The following is a 16,407-nucleotide window of genomic DNA, read 5'->3' on the forward strand; positions in this document are numbered from 1 at the left end:
TGAATGCGGGGGGTTGTGAAAAGTTGAATCCACCTCCAGGCTGTCCTGACTGGGCTGCAATGGAGGGGTTGGCTGGGGGGGCAGGAGAAGCTGCTGATCCCCCTCCAAAAGTAAACACTCCTCCTGAGGCGTTGTTTGTGGCTCCAAATGCACTGGCTCCTCCAAACTGAAAGCCTCCACCTGATAGAAATGGGCCACATTTAAATGCTGCAACTTATTATAAACATACTTTACTAATGTGAGGAACAGGAGCCTTTGGAACCATGGTCAACCTGAAAGGAAAAAGGATAATACCATTACAGTCACCCACCTGGTGCAGAATTAGCAGCTGCCCCGAAGACAGATGTGGAGTTGGTTTGCTGTCCAAAGACAGGGGCGGCATTGGGTTTGGCTCCGAACGCTGGGGGCTGGGAAGGTGTTGCTGTGAAGGGGGATCCAAAAGATGAACCGAATGAAGGAGCCTGGTTGGCCCCGAATCCACCAGAGGAGGCCGAGCTGAATGCAAATGGAGAGGGAGCTGCAGATGGAGCTGTTTGTGTAAAAGAAACAAATCGAAGATTTTAACACATGTACGGATAATAAATCTATTAAAAAAACATTTAATGATATTGAATGTTTCATTATTGTCACTCAAGTATGAAACAGACATCAGGACTTTGCTTATTATCTGAATAAAAAGACACCATGAGCTAGGGCTGGGCGATATAAAAAATATATTGATATATTTTTTAAATATGATGTGGAATTAGACCATATCGCATGTATCAATTTAGTTCAAATATGCGCGGTGATCCTTGCTCCAAGCAAGCTGCTGACCCGGAGCTCTCTGCACAGTTCCCCGTGCCCAGGCCACCGCCCCGCCTCTTTCATGCTCAGAGGGGAGAGGGGCAGGAACAGACACAGCCACTCTTCAACAAACATAGAGGAAGCAACAACATCTGAGGCGCGTGCAGAGAAGGAATTGGTTAGCAAAAGAAATAGCAGTGACTGAGTTATTTGGAGATGATTCGGATTCAAAGTATTATGTGAGCAACAAAATCACATTATATGTAGGGAGTGCCGTAAACAATTTACACCCAGGGGTGGAAGCATTCCAAATCTTTTTCAACAACTACAGTGATAAAACTGCAATACAAAGAGTGTGAAATTTTTTTCACACTCTCTTCGAAACTGCGCGTGCTTCAACAACCCGAAAAAGCTCCAGCTCCAAAACAGAGCTCACTGCAAACTTCATTTTCCCGCAGTGTGCCTTATGAAAACAAAAGTGACAAGCAGTCTACTATAACTAAAACAGTGTCCTATCCCATTGCTTAAGATATGGTCCTTGCTGAAACTGTGGAACAAGTCGGATTAAAAAAAGTTCACTAAAACTATGGACCTGAGATAAGAGCTTTCCACTCGCACCTTCATTTAGCCTTAATGTATTGGGATATGACTTCTGGTCCATATTGCCCAACCCTACCATGAGCAAATACAGACCTGAAGAGGAGGCAGCGGCAGCAGGGGCTGCTGTGGCTCCAAAGCCAAAGGATGGAGCAGCAGCTGGAGGAGCAGCAGCAGCAGCAGCACTGGCAGGAGCACCGAAGAGAAAGGGCTGAGATGGGGCTGGAGTAGAGTTCAGAGGAGCTGCTGACGGGGCAGCCGGCTGGCTGTCCTGACTCTGGCCGAAGACAAAGGCTATAGCTGGAGGAGCATCACTTGCGGTTGTAGCGGGCTGACCAAACATGAAATTGCTAGGAGCTGCAGAAGGAACAGGAGCCTGACTGGAGCTGCTGCCACCAAACAGACTGGGTGTCAGGGTGGTTGATGACGAGGTGGTGGAGTTGACGTTGTTGGTGGGATTACTAGCCATGAAGGAAAATGCGGATTTAGGAGCAGCAGAAGAATCTGTTGGGAAAGGAGTAGTTGATTAGGGATGCAACGATACACTGGCACACGATTCACGATTTTACCTATATGATAGGATTTTCTCACAATTTCTTTCAACAGAAGGAAATCACTGAAATATGTCTTTATTTTTTATAAGCTGTGCAAACCAACAAATGTGTCCTCAAAATTGCATCTGAAATTGTTATTCAAACGTTTCTCGCTAAGGACCATATGGTTGAATTTAAATGTTTTTATCAAATAACTTATAACACCTTTACTCACCAGTAAATTGCTCTTAAACGACAAAAAGAAGAAACACTAGATGGCTGAAAGGGTATTTTACAGTAACACAAGCTTACACAGCTGGACCCAAACTTTAGCAGTGTCCATGCTGTCTGAAACAAGGATGAATTAAGATAAACAAAGGGCGTCTAGTTTCCTCCTGGTCTTTAGCGGCAGACTGCTATACAGCAGGCTAACGTTACCTGCTGTATGTTAACAAGCGTCACAACCAGTTTTTATCTCAACCAGCTGTAATTTTTACACATTTAAATACATTTTTCACAGATTTAAAATGCATTGTTAGGTTGATTATGTGTAATATAGTACAGTGGTTAAAGGGACAGTACACCGTTTTTTTTTTTTACATTAAAGTCTGAGGACGTCATTAAGGTTATGTTAGGGACAACACAAATTGTTTACATTATGTATTCATCTAGGCTGCTGCCACTTCGATATTGACTAAATCACAATCTCAGATTTATAAAAGTGCAATACTAATTACTTACTTTGTCTTGATCTGTTCCCACTATAGTTAATGCAGCTGTTAAAATTTACAGAGAACTGTGCTCTTTTTTTTGTTTTTGAAGGCCTTGTCAAAACCTTAAACTTGCTAACTACAAGTTCTTTCCTTTAAAGAAAACAAATGAAACTTATAAAAGAACTTATCATCAAGTTGTTATATATGAACAGAAAGCATGGCATTTGACAAAATAATTACTACAGTATCACTGTCCAAACTTTCTCTCACCTGTAGCACTTTGTCCAAAGGGAAAAGAGGGCTTCGGGGCCACAGCGGTAGACTGTTCACTCTTGTCTGCTGGCTTGCCAAAATTATAGGCAGGGGGAGGTTGTTCTGCTGGGGCACTGGGCTTGCTGAAGGAAAAGCCTCCTGACGCGGCTGGTGCAGCATCTCCATCTTTATTAGCAGCACCAAAGAGGAAGGCAGATGGAGCCGAGGAGGCAGTGGCTTCCTTCTTTTCCTCGGGCTTCCCAAAGGTAAATGTGGGAGCAGCTGACTCTTTGTCAGCCTGCAAGGATCCAAACGTAGAGCCACCTTGCGGTGTTGTGGCCGCCAAACTTCGCTCGCCCAATCTCCCAAATACAGAGCCAGTGGTGGTAGATGTGGTAGTGGTGGTGGAGGAGTTGGTGGATGTGGGGTCATTTGATGATAATGCATTGTCACTTTTCTCTTGAGAGGAAGCCGGAAGAGTGACACTAACAGAGGATGAAGTGGTGTTTGATGTTTTCTCTTCCGGTTTTGACAGTCCAAAAGTGAAGCCACCCTTAGGAGAGTTATTTTCTGAGCTAGACGATCCAGTTCCAAACGCTATCCCACCGCTGGCTCCAAACTTAAACCCTGAACCTGTGGCAGGTTTGTCTGACTTTTTGTCATCACTAGAGGCAGCCCCAAATTTAAAGCCCCCAGATGAGATGCCAAATTTGAACCCTGATGAGGCAGTAGTGTCTTTAGAAGTCGTTTCTGAGGAGGAGCTTCCAAATGGGACTCCAAATTTGAATCCCCCTGTCGATGAGGACTCTGTCAATGAGCCTCCAAACTTCAAACCAGATCCAGACGTACTGTCTGATGTGCCGAACTTAAAACCTCCAGAACTAGAACCTGAAGTCCCACCAGCTGATGAAACCAAAGACGAACCAAAAGCTGAAGAGAAACAAAGGATAAAAAAAATTGAGGAAAATCCTGGATTAGGTACAGGTTTAATTGCTTAAAGTCTGTTTCTCAAAACGTTGTATTTTGACTACGTTTGTATTATTATCTTGACCGTTTAATATGATGCTAACAAACAGATTGAGCAACATGTCATCTAAGTGGCATCAGTGTACTGCCCTAATAATAGAAAGCATAATGCCTATAAAAACTATGCATCAAGATCAAGAAACATTTTGGCTGCATTACACACACTTTTTTCATCATTGCTCATTGGGCTTTTGATTTACACAAAGAAATGGCTTTGGAAAACTTCACTTTAAAAACAAGGAAACACCAAAATGTGGGTTGCTTTTGTTACCTTTGGGCACCACGCTAGCTCCAGGTTTGGCTGCCTGACAGGCAACACACCGTACATCAACAGCCTTATTCTGTACAAGACAGACATCACAATCCCAGGCGCCCTCTGGCTTCTTGAATGCATCTCCCAATCCAAACACTGGAGCACTGCAGGCTGAAGAGGATGCAGCTGAAGCTCCTGTTGTAAGAATTAGTAAAGAAAGATGCTTTACTAAACTAACAATTGACATTTAACATGTCAATACATCAATGACAGTTAAGGAAATGATAATCTTATGGAAAACAAAATCAATAATTCAACACTTTGTAGAATATCAAATACCAACATTACCACGGTCGGGCTCTCATTACCTGGTTTAGCACTCATGCAGGCCACACACTTTGTGTCCACTGCCTTGTTTTCTACCAAACATGTATCACATTCCCATGCACCCTCAGGTTTTTTGAATTTGTCTCCAAATCCAATGAACCCTGTAGAAAGGGGGGCTGTGGGTGTGGATACAGTCTTAACAGCTGAGAAGGCAGAAGGAAGAGTCAGTGAGGGTTTAAGCCCTGTCCCTGGTTTGGCCGTTTCGCAGGCCACACACTTTACTGCTTCGGGTTTGTTTAGGACGAGACATGTGTCACAGTCCCAAGTTCCTGCAGGTTTGGAGAATATTGTGCCAAAACCTGCAGTGGTTGTAGTGGCGGAGGTGGTGTTCATGCTGCTGCTGCTCTCAAACCCAACCGAGGTGGTGGCTGAAGGTTCATTGTCCATAGATTTGCAAGAGGAGAAGTTGGGCTGTGGGGCTGTACAGCAAACACACTTGGTATCTGATGGCTTGTTCTGCACCATGCAGACGTCACAGCTCCAGCCTGGCGGGGCTTTGAATGCATCCCCAAACACTGTTGAAGAGTGGGAGGTGGTGGTTGAAGTGGTTGAGGAGTGGGCTGTGGATTGTGGGAAGATCTGCACGAGAGTGTTGTCTGGTCCGGGGGAAGTCCGAACAGGAGAGGCAAAGCCTAGACAGTACAATTAAAGGATTAAAAAAGTAAACAATCTAGTAAATTAAACCATGCAAAACAAACACTGTAAATGTGTAATGAGTTATTGACTCTAACCAGGTGCTTTGAGAAGATCCAGCACACTGCCCTGCTTCAGGGTCTTGGCTGGTTTGAAGGGTCCTTCAAAATCTTCTGTGATTTTGCTAGCTACTGACTTCACTGTAGAACACATGGAAACACAAAGATCAAACCTGAGATCAAGTTTTGATTTGGAAATGCATAATCAGCATCATGCAAGTTGTAAGGAAACTCTCACCTGCAGCCACTATGGGAGAGGCCAACTTCCCGTTTGACATGGAGGGAGCTAACTTTGCTACGGGTGCACTAAACGTGAACCCAGCCTACAAACAAGAGATACAAATTATTATCAATGTTACTATTGTAAATAGTTGTCTTATCACTTAGTTTTCATTGAGAGAAACTGTCTACTTACTGAGGGGGAAAAGGAAGGAGGACTAGCAGCAGTTGCTTTGACAATAGGGGAGGAAAATGTATACGGTGCAGAGAGGGGTGTCAATGTCGTTGTTGGCTCCTGGAAAAAACGTGAAAATGTGCAATATGCATTAATAATGTTAACCCTTAGACTAGTAGTTGTTTTGTAGGGGAATCAGACAATGTTAAGACAGACCTTATTTGTGACTGTTTCCTTAGCGGGAGTCACAGGTGTGAGATTGGGGGCTGTGCTGATGGTGGTGGAGGTGGGGAGAGGTGGAAGAGGGGAGGAGAAGCTGAAGGTGGGCAGGGCAGAGGTGCTGATGGGAAGTGAAATAGTTGGTAGGTCCAGTACCTCACACACCTAAAGTCAGAACACAGGCAAGAATATCAGTGTGTACCATTGTCCTCCATTTCCAAACAGTGCCTCTTTCAGACTGATGATAAAATAAAGATACCCCATGTTTGATATGGATCTGAATATAAAAGTATCAGAACAGCTGTGTTTTACAATCACTTTTATACAAAAACGGTTTAGTTTCCCAGCTTTTATCACTTTGATACAGAGTTAGGATTTAAAAAAGTAATAATGTTATCTTCAATACACAGTTTTTGGATACAGAACTTTTTTTTCATGCAAGGCCTCTACCTCCTCCTCTTCAGGGTGTTTAGAGGAAGGCCGTGTTGTGGTCCTCTCTCTCTTCATCTTGCCCCCTCCAGAGCTCACGCTGCTGGCTGCAGGCGTGCTGGACAGAGGATATGCGGGGATACTGGAACCCATTGTGCTAGGGGAGTAGACAGGAACAGGTAAAGTAAGTCAAACTAACTTAAGAAGCAGTCAGGCATCCAAACATAAAAATGTCTGGCAATAACTAGGATTGTTGTGATTATGTTATATTGCCATGTTATATTTTTAAGTAAATGTTTCTTTGCTGATGAATTACAGCAAGTCTGTCTTACCTTCGAGATGGACCTGGGGTTGCTTCAGGTAGTTGCGGTGATTGTCTTTTGGGCTGAGGGAATATAAATGGCAACAAATTTAGCATCAAGTTTGTACTGAGTCTATTTGGCTGCAGGTATTATATAGCAGAACAATGTTGTGTTGTAATATAATCCAGCACTGTGTTTCTGACCGTGTCTTTCGGGGTTCTGTCTAGAGTTCGGCTCACTCCTCCAGGAGTCAACGTTGGCCTGAAGGAGACAGAGCGGTTTCCTGAGACCGATACTGCAGCAGGAACCACCAGACTCTGCACCGGTGGAAGGGTGGTATCCATCTGAATAAAAGAAAGGGTGGTTAAATATAGGCAAAAGAGGAGAACGAAGGTGGCATGCTAAATTCTTTGTCTAAATGTGTTTGATATAGCATGTCTTAGTGCCACAGACCTCACACCATTACATCAGCATATTGCTTTTATATAATTAACATGGCCAAAGTAGTAACTTGCTGTAAAGTCAAACATGAAACTGTGTCCCAGAAAGTTAACAATAATATATCTAGTAGGGATGCTAATTAAGTTAAATTAATGTTTTTTGACCGCTAGCCGACGCTTGTCAATTGATCTTAATGTTGTTAACCAACAAGCAGGCAACAGTTTGGAAGGCTTGGACATACTTTCCGCACTCCATGTCCGCAGACCAGCTGCTGACTTATACCGGTCACACAGCTACGATGTTCTGTGTATTGTTGTGGACACAAACCCCAAAGCAACAGGCATACAGCTTACATAGTAGGCTTTCCTGTTTTGGGCCTGCGAGGGTCAATGGTTGTTGATATTCAAAGCAACTGTTACAGCTGGCAACGCCTAACGGTTATTACTGAGGACAAGACCAGTCCCCCCCCCCCCCCCCCCCCCCCCCCCCCCCCCCCCCCCCCCCCCCCCCCCCCCCCCCCCCCAACCACCCACCCACCCACACCCACACACACACACACACACCCACCCACCCACCCACACACACACAGCTGTGTACCAGCCGAGGAGAATCCTGTTAACAGGTGTCAAGAAGACCAACAGACTGGAGGACAGGAAATGACAGGAGGACAAACCACAACAAGTGCTGCTGGGTTTGTACAAGGATATCTCTGTTCATATCACTAAGCCTTGTGCTAAATTGCAAAACACACTGGGCAGAGGACACAAGTAAAGTTTGGTTGTTGATTTGCAGTAAGCTAAACAATAAATAGGGACATAGTTATTATAAAAACATGGCTCGGGCGCCCGGATGGCCCAGTCGGTTGAGCGGGCGCCTACGTATGGAGGTTTACTCCTCGACGCAGCGGGCCTGGGTTAGACTGCGACCTGTGGCCCTTTGCTGCATGTCACTCCCCCCCTCTCTCCCCTTTTCATCTCTTCAGCTGTCCTGTCAAATAAAGGCCTAAAATGCCCCCAAAGGAATTTTTTATGAGGATACCGTCACAAGAATTTAAAAATCTGTACATACACGTTTTTTTTTCGACTGGAAAGGGGAAACATCTAGATTTGTGCCATCCATTGACTGAAAAGACAGAAAGTCATGTAAGAAAAACATATTTTATTGTTAGACAAAATCAGGAACATGTTTATAGGTTGTTTTGATGTACAATACAATTATGTATTGTAAAATGTGTCAATTCAAAAGAATGCTTACAATACATGTAAATATATCTCAAAAGCACTTACCGCTGACAGGGGGGAGGAGGCAGCTGCTGCTGGGATTCTCCTGGCATCCTGTAGAAGAAAAATATAAATGCGTTCAATTGCTTTAACAAGAACATATTGATTGGCAAACGCCTTTAATGTTGTTTAGTGTGTGTACTCACAGCCAGTGGGCTTGACATGCGCTCCAAGGACTGAAGGATGCGTCGGGCTGTGGCACTCGTCACCCCACAGGGCTGAGCACCAGCAGGTTTGGCCTTGATCTGTCTCCTTACTGGGGCCTACAGATCAGATCAGCTAACTTAGTATTCAATTACTAATATTCACAATAAAGTCACATTCCTCCCATGATGTGTGTGAGAGATCAGCCAATAAAGGAGGCTAAAATAATGTGTTAAACCTAGTTTAACACATTAGTAGTCTTAGTTCCTAGACTGTGCAGCTCTCACTAGCTCACCTGGTACGGTGTTCCAGGACGAGCACGAGCGCTTCTGACCGCAGCTGCTCCCCCATACATGGTCTTCCCGGGGTAGAAGGGTGAATCTCCAAGCTGGCTAGAGTTTAGCACTGTGCTGTTTAATGATGACTGGAAAAGAGAAGGTTAGTGGAAATTGTTTAAAAACTTGATTGTATTACTAATCAATGGCATTATCAGACATTTACTCAATGTTTTAAAGTAGCTAAACAAACAGTCTTGAGTAAATTGAAAATACATCACGCACTCTTTTCAATATTCAGTAGCATTTCAACTTCATTACCCTTAAAAGCCAGCTGTTTCCTTCTGCTATTAAAGTCATGTCAAATATTTTGTATCGTAGAAAAATAAAAATATATTACCATTCAATGGGTTTAATATAGAAAAGTGTTAGAAACATCTGATGCAAAAAGATCAGACTAAACCTAACCTTCTGAAGTTTGTTTTTATAATTTTAATACTTGGGAAAAATCTGAATGAAAATGCAGCCTAGTTGTTATGAGTCAGACTGAGTTGGGGTTTCTGGCATGTTGCCACCTATGCACATGAAAAGGAAACGTGTGAGACTTCCAGGTGAAACTAATCAAGATACTGTCTGGCTGCGAATGACAGTAACATTGGTTTACCAGATAATGCATGTGAATAAATAAAAATTAATTATTGAAGTTAGACTAGAGGTATTAAAATGTACCCACACCTAAATGTATTGGTCGGTTTGAAAATGGTAAACATCACTTTCATAGAGTTGTGGTTCAGAGACCAAATATAAGACTGCCTAAATGTATATGGCGTAAACACTAACATGTCAGTCTGCTGTGAAATATGACAGCTACAGTAATTTGGAAAATAGCATAACCTTGCTCTGAATTTGATCAATTACTGTTTATCACAACCCAAGTGAGAGAAGAAGCTAATGTTAGCGCTTCCTGCGGTCTCTCTGCCATTGACTTCCCGTGGCACTTGATTTCACTTACTGTTTATAACTTTTTCCAGGTTAGTAGGGATGCATAATCCTCAAAACTAAACATGAAACACACATAGTAATTTTCCCTGAGCATTTGTTTTGTAACTAAAGTATGTAAAAATGATACTATAAATAAATTGAAATTAAAAGGAGCGGTAACATTAAATTACTTGCTTCACGTAAGGTTATCCTAGGGTACCGTTAGCAAATTTGCCCACTTAAGGCAAAGTTATTGTTGATATTATAATGACAGCAGTAGCAGCCATGGAGTGCAAAGGTGATCTGAGATGCACATTGCACAATGTATGTGTAATAGTTCAAATATGTATGTTGGATAGCTGTAAAGCCAAACAGAATTACAGAAGTAAAACAGATTTGTATGATCCAAAGACTCTTTCTGCAAGAGAAAGGACAATATACCCTGGATAATAGATGTAAGACATAGCTTGCTTTTGAGAAATGATTTCAAATAAAGCTAAATGTTTCTAAAAAGGAAATACATTATGTAGTAGCTGTTTCGGCATAATCTGTTAATATGAGACCTGGCTAGGACTAACTGCTGCTGACCAGGTCCGTTGAGCTTTACGTCATCTCCTGGACTTTCACTTGCACTCATCTATTGGCCACTGCCATGGCATGTGTGAAAAGGCACAACATAAAGTGTTCCTCACTAGCGGTGCCTAAAATGTCATCCCCGTAATTTACTGGGAACTATGTGTGAAAGAGGCTTAAATGGGTCACTGCTATAACAGCACAGACCTAAAACAAACCCTGACACGTCAAAATGCAGAGCTTTGTGGCACAGATCTTTTCATTTAGCAAGCGTTGCTCAGTATCTTGATGAACAAACACAGATACTCACATTGGAGGAAGTTCCAAATACAGACAGGTTGAAAGCAGGCCTTTTCATACTGGACTGGGCATGTTGAGGCCCAGACTGTGTTCTGTCCGTCTCTGGGGACCAAAGTTGGGGAAGTGATGCCGTTTTGGAAGCAGGGACATCTGTAAAAGAGATGAAAAAAGAGAAGAGATTTTTATTTTTTTAACATCTCAAACCCGTTTAAGAGAGCACCAAAGCAGAAATCTAACTCAGTGGCCCAGTCTCTACATTTCAGACCTGAGCCGATCTACAAGTAAAGAATACAGTTGCCTACACCAGTTGTTACCTACTACACTAATAATTTAGTAATAGATTTACCAAGGACTCCTAAAGTCAGAAGGTACAAACAATGTAAAAAAAAAAAAAGAAGAAACCTGATCACAAAAAAAAAATGTGTTTCCTGACATTTTTGTAGTTTCACACATTTAAATCACCAATTTATTTAATTAACAATAAACAGCCAACCGTCTACAGGTTCTCTTTCCATCACATCAGCAGGGGATTTCCCCTCTACTTACAACTTGCTTATCAGTGGGTGGAGTCTTTGGAAAACCTGGAGACTGCTTGCACTAAATTGCACAGGATTGGCTTCCCTTGAACAGGTTAATAATACATATGTTGCAGTGTACTTTCAATTATTTTCTACATATATTTTTATTTTGGGATTTTCAGATTTAAAACAGGATGCAAAATAATATTTTGCACCAGACATAAAACATCTATTGGAGGCAAGACAAAAAGCCAAAAGGAAGTTAGTAAGGGGTATAAACACAATGGATAGAATGCAAAGATTTTTGAGACACATGTTGTTTAATTTTAATGCAGGTTAAACTATTTTACAGTGGCAATGAGTCTCGATCAATAAGGTAAGTTTAACAGCAGCCTGATCGTGCGCACAGAGAATTTGTCGATGTAAAGTTGTTCCAAAATAACTTTCTATAGGGTTTAATTCTATCATCCCGTCAACATAAATCACTGAGAACAGGAATGGATCACTTCAGAGCATTTTCATTCAGTTGTTTACACACAATTACAAGGTGATCAAACATCACACGCAATACTCTTTATACTTTACTGAAGTTTGAACATCAGTTAAATTACCTTTTGCCATCACATAGGGCAAAATGTGTGGAAAGTTATAGATTTTGTCTCAATACGGCCCACTTCTTTGTGATTTGTAGTATTGCAACTATGGTGCAGTTATATTTATATCTATACAGACATTCAAGACTTTAAAAGATACCGAAACACATCAATCTATGCAAAGAAAACACGTTTTGCTCAAATGCTCTGCTTTTACCTTTGTCTGAGGCACGGGAGGAAAAGCCGCTAGTGGTGGAGATGTTATCATCTTCGTGCTGAGAGAGGTTATCTTTGATTTCTTTGACCAAAGAGAAGCCTGTCGAAAAGGGTCCAGGGGCTAAGGATGTGGATGGATGCGAGAAGAGGCTGCTGGCGGCCCCCAGGGTCGGGGAGGAGGCATCCAGCGGAGGAAAGTGGAGGTGAGAACGACTCAGAGGAGGTCGAGATAGCACATACTCCTGAAAGTTCAGGGATGCCCGGCTGGTTGAGGGCTCTGTGCGAGAGAGTAAGAAGTCACAGATGAGCTTGGTGGTACAGTATAAGAACTGGCATACACATATATGCCTCAATTCTCATCCATGGGATATAAACTTCCCTAGCTAATCTTTTAAATGAGATGCAATGTGACTGACCGGGTCCCTTACCTGTGTTACTGGTGCTTGGCTCTGGGGAGTCGCGTCCATCGAGGGGAAGAGGTCCCTCTTCGCTGCCATTAGGAGGAGGTGGTGGCTGGCAGTTCAGCTCTGTCCCCAGAACAGCCCCTTCTCCTTCAGGAACATCTTCATTCTTGAAGTATTTCTGCAGCCAGGAAGGAACGATGCTCTTTACTGTGTCCGTCACTCGACTGATGAGGCCTGACTGCTGCTGATAAAAACATGTGGGAGAGGAAGCCGCGTGAACTGGGGATGTAGACAAATGCATATGGACAAAATAAAGTCCCATCAATTCAGGCCATCCTTTATAGCCTCCTCATTAGAAAATTCCCTTACAAATCAGCATTGGATGAAAGTCAATGCGTGTAAAACAACATTGCAAATAAAAATGTTCCGCTAATGAATCCTGGTGATTCATTTTTAAGCTAACAACACTGGGAAAGAGAATAACATGCTGATGCAATGAAATATAATAAATTTGTGGCAAAGAAATTCTTCGTATTTAAGTATACGTCCTTTTCAAGTCATATACAAAAGTTCCACAAAATAAAGCATTTGTCACTGAATTTACTTTGTGAATAAGGTGCACATGCCCCCAGTAGTCCTACCCAGTGCTAAGCAAAACACAAGTGTAAAACTGGGTCAGGTGCTGACTGTGTACGCTTCTGTGAAGCAGTGAGCCAGTGACGCTGTTCCCTACTGTACTGAGGTTGAGATAAATTCCAGTCGGTGAGGATGAGTCCTGTCTCCTACGCCAGAATTTATTTTTATAAGATGTAGTGAAAACGTATCCTTTACATATTCAGGGAAGCTCTAGGTCTGAACTGGCTAACTGGAATTCATCCACTATTTTTGAATAGGTTTGCAGACCTAAGAGTTAGGTCAGCAGTATTGCCTTCACAAAAGTTGCAGAAATGCTATCACACTGGAGCATATAACTGCTTGATGACTCAAGGTCTGTTTCATAATGTCCGAACAGATGGAGCAGTTGGCAGTAGGAAAAAACGACAAAGCAACAGACAAAAACCATACTCTATGAAGGCATTGACCTATTAAAAGGGAAGACCGTATTATTGAAAAGGTTGAGAAAAGGGGCTAGCTAGATGGTGTGTGACTTTATGTGCACACTGTTTAACCCATGGTAGCTTTCAACACCTGATAAGAGTCAAGTGTGCCTCTTGTTTACTGCTTATCTAAAAAATACACCTGTCGCCACTCTGCACTTTAAACATTTGTACAAATACACCCAATTTAAACTAGCCAAGAGCAAGTGTAACATCCACCACAGTACTAGTTTAACTACTGCTAAATAAGCTATTGTAATACAGATTTAGGGGTTATATGGATGCTGTGGACAGGCTGGGTCATGTGACTAAATGACCTGTTCTGCTATCTCTGACGCCATCGTGTCAAAATGTTATGCCAGTTATCTAAAATACATTCATTCATCACATTTATTCTAGCTTTTCACATGAATTAATGTGTTTCCTTACACCCCTTAAAATTGTTAGGTGAGCTGTTTTGAAAAGAAAGACTCCCATTTTTAAGTAAGCAATCCCACAGGGTGTAAGAAGAATTAAGAGCAATGTCACAGACATTACATGTCTAACCATGCTCCTCCTGCTTTTTATTCAGAAGTGTTAAATAAACCAGGCTATTAAAGAAAAGCTAAACCCACCATTTACGGACATGTTTACACAAGATTTGGATTAAGATAAATTGAATGGACTTCAACCACTTCTGCATTATTTGCAATTCCCTCAAATATACGATGGCATTACAATTACGTAATTATTAAACTTAATATTATAAGTTTATGTTTGTGTGTTGGCATGAATGTATATTCCAGTCAATCTCAGTTCATTTAAACACTGTATAACCATGTGTATCAAGTTTGTCACCCCCATTTAGCTATATCAATGAAGGTAGACCAAAAAGTGCATTCATGCCAAAACCAACAATGCCCAATAAATGCAATTATTGAAAAACCTGAACTTGTAATATTAGTTTGTATGCATCTCTATAAAATCACAACATCACTACTGTACAAGTCATAATAATCATATTAACTAACTTTATATGCTTGGCTAAATTGTATACACTTAATACAGTGGTATGGATGGGTAACAATGCTAGCTTTAATAAATGAACATTCATCCTAATTACTAGGTTTACATAATATTATGGCTAATGAGTGGATCTACTTGACCAACTTTAGCTGATAATAATGGTCAATTTCTTGTATAATTATCAATATTCAGATTATCGTCAAACTCCCTGGCTTCATTGTTAAAGTAAACTTTCCAGTGTAGTTGCCTCTCCAGTCAGAGAATAGGTTACACCAATAGGCTGACATAAATATAAACAACCATGCATGAAGACGCGACTTGTCCACTGTTAACATTATAGAGATGTTTTAAAGGCCAACATTAACGCTAGCTAATTTCCAGGCGGCAAGTGAATCCACTCAGGCAACCATGTGGGTTCCCAATCAGCCAATGCTTCCTGCGCAATCCAACTGGCTGAGATTTGGCGTTAGCTAGCCTAGCATCCAAAATGATTTCAGACAGGCCAGAAACACAATCTCAAATTGTAAACGCATGAAGGGCGGCTAAACGTAAGTGTGGAAATGTGTAATTTAGAATGTCACTTCTCCCTGCAATACCTACAGAACTTAAGAACCGAAGACAACAATGCGTTGCTCGCCAACGCTAGCTAGCATTAGCTACATCAGCTAATAATTAGAATTCTACTTCCTTGCATTATGCTAACTAAGCTAACAGAACTTATGAATAGATCAATGTTGTTTACCACAATGTGCCAAGTGTCTACTTGTACTTTACTAAATACTGCTAGTCTAAACGGCATAATGTTCCGTGATTTGACCTGTCAAGTCCGTCTCGTTTTGCTAACCATTAAGCCTGGTCACTAGCATTTCCTCTACATGCTAGTAGCGCGTGGAGGCCACAAGCGCTAACGGCAGGCCATAAAATGTCTCCAACAAAACAATAACAAGTGCTAAGACATAATGGCACTGCAATCATCGTTCTGTCATCGAGACGGGCTTTTGACGCTAACAATTTTATTCGGGTTACCTGTTTACTCTTGGCGTAAGGTTTAGAGGCGATGTGATATCTCCTGCTTCTAATTTTCCCTCCACCCGTGGCCGCCATGGCTTTTTCGTCTGAGTGTCTATCGGTGTTTCGGCGCCGCCGGATAGCTGTCATCCAGCACAGCGGCCACTCACAAAGGAACTGTGGGAAATGTAGTAGCTGAACATAACAAAGAGGAAGGTTTGACAAGACTTTATCCCACATGGCTCTAACATGGGGTTGTTTTGCGTCATTTGAATGAAAATAATTATATAGCTAAGGGTTTTAAATATTTTAATGTTTATATTATCGATGGGAAGCATACTTTAGTCATTTTAGTAGAGCTGAAAAGATGAATCGATTTATCAATTAGTCAATCAAGAGAAAATGAATCAACAATTGTGATGAGCGATTAATCCCTAGTCATTGATTAGTAAAAAAAATGTTCAAGTAAAATGCAGTATTTGCTGGGTTCAGTTTTACAATGTGAGGATTTAATGTTTTTCCTTTTGCAACATCATTTATAATTACACGTCTTTGAGTTTGGTGGACAACAGGATATAATCTTTGGCTCTTTAAATTTGTGAGAGACAATTTGCAGCATTTACAGATGTTTCTTTGACCAAACAATGAATTATTAAAAACATTGATAGAAGAAATATTAATAAAAATAATTCTTTGTTGCAGCACTGCATTATGTCTTTATCCAATGCATACATCACAAAATCAGTGGGGATAGCATCATGAAGATATTGCAATTCCAGGAGATCATTGTGGTAGTTGCATGTTTATTTTGTCCACTTAACCATTATCTCTGTACTAGATCTGGACGATATGGAGTAAATCAAATATCACAATATTTTTTGAACAAATACCTCAATGTCGTGTCTGCGGCGGGATTGACTATTGATGCTTTCACAAAATATTTACACAAGATCTTAGATGAATAATCAACAGTGATGTGGATACAATGA

At 41.5% G+C, this 16,407-nt stretch overlaps 1 protein-coding gene across 2 annotated transcripts in view; it reads right to left on the reverse strand.

Annotated features, from left to right (window-relative positions):
* nup153 (nucleoporin 153) overlaps window positions 1-15,622 on the reverse strand; it is a 17,631-nt gene extending 2,009 nt beyond the window's left edge. Inside the window, exons 1-21 of one of the 2 annotated variants that reach the window (XM_034891620.1) lie at window positions 15,437-15,622; window positions 12,333-12,552; window positions 11,906-12,181; window positions 10,588-10,727; window positions 8,744-8,872; window positions 8,451-8,567; window positions 8,311-8,358; window positions 8,093-8,146; window positions 6,787-6,927; window positions 6,614-6,666; window positions 6,303-6,438; window positions 5,850-6,017; window positions 5,655-5,753; window positions 5,478-5,562; window positions 5,279-5,380; window positions 4,529-5,179; window positions 4,179-4,355; window positions 2,900-3,811; window positions 1,480-1,887; window positions 311-529; window positions 1-180 (exon numbers count right to left, since the gene is read on the reverse strand). The exon at window positions 1-180 is cut by the window's left edge and continues 7 nt beyond it. In XM_034891620.1, coding sequence (XP_034747511.1) covers window positions 1-180; window positions 311-529; window positions 1,480-1,887; window positions 2,900-3,811; window positions 4,179-4,355; window positions 4,529-5,179; window positions 5,279-5,380; window positions 5,478-5,562; window positions 5,655-5,753; window positions 5,850-6,017; window positions 6,303-6,438; window positions 6,614-6,666; window positions 6,787-6,927; window positions 8,093-8,146; window positions 8,311-8,358; window positions 8,451-8,567; window positions 8,744-8,872; window positions 10,588-10,727; window positions 11,906-12,181; window positions 12,333-12,552; window positions 15,437-15,568 — 4,447 coding nt within the window. In that variant the 5' untranslated portion in view covers window positions 15,569-15,622. The remainder of the gene's footprint in view (window positions 181-310; window positions 530-1,479; window positions 1,888-2,899; window positions 3,812-4,178; window positions 4,356-4,528; window positions 5,180-5,278; window positions 5,381-5,477; window positions 5,563-5,654; window positions 5,754-5,849; window positions 6,018-6,302; window positions 6,439-6,613; window positions 6,667-6,786; window positions 6,928-8,092; window positions 8,147-8,310; window positions 8,359-8,450; window positions 8,568-8,743; window positions 8,873-10,587; window positions 10,728-11,905; window positions 12,182-12,332; window positions 12,553-15,436) is intronic. The other variant, XM_034891621.1, reaches the window with a different exon arrangement.
* Between the last annotated feature and the right edge of the window lie 785 nt (window positions 15,623-16,407).

Source organism: Etheostoma cragini, chromosome 14 (assembly GCF_013103735.1).
Source record: "Etheostoma cragini isolate CJK2018 chromosome 14, CSU_Ecrag_1.0, whole genome shotgun sequence".
In the NCBI taxonomy this organism is placed as follows: domain Eukaryota; kingdom Metazoa; phylum Chordata; class Actinopteri; order Perciformes; family Percidae; genus Etheostoma; species Etheostoma cragini.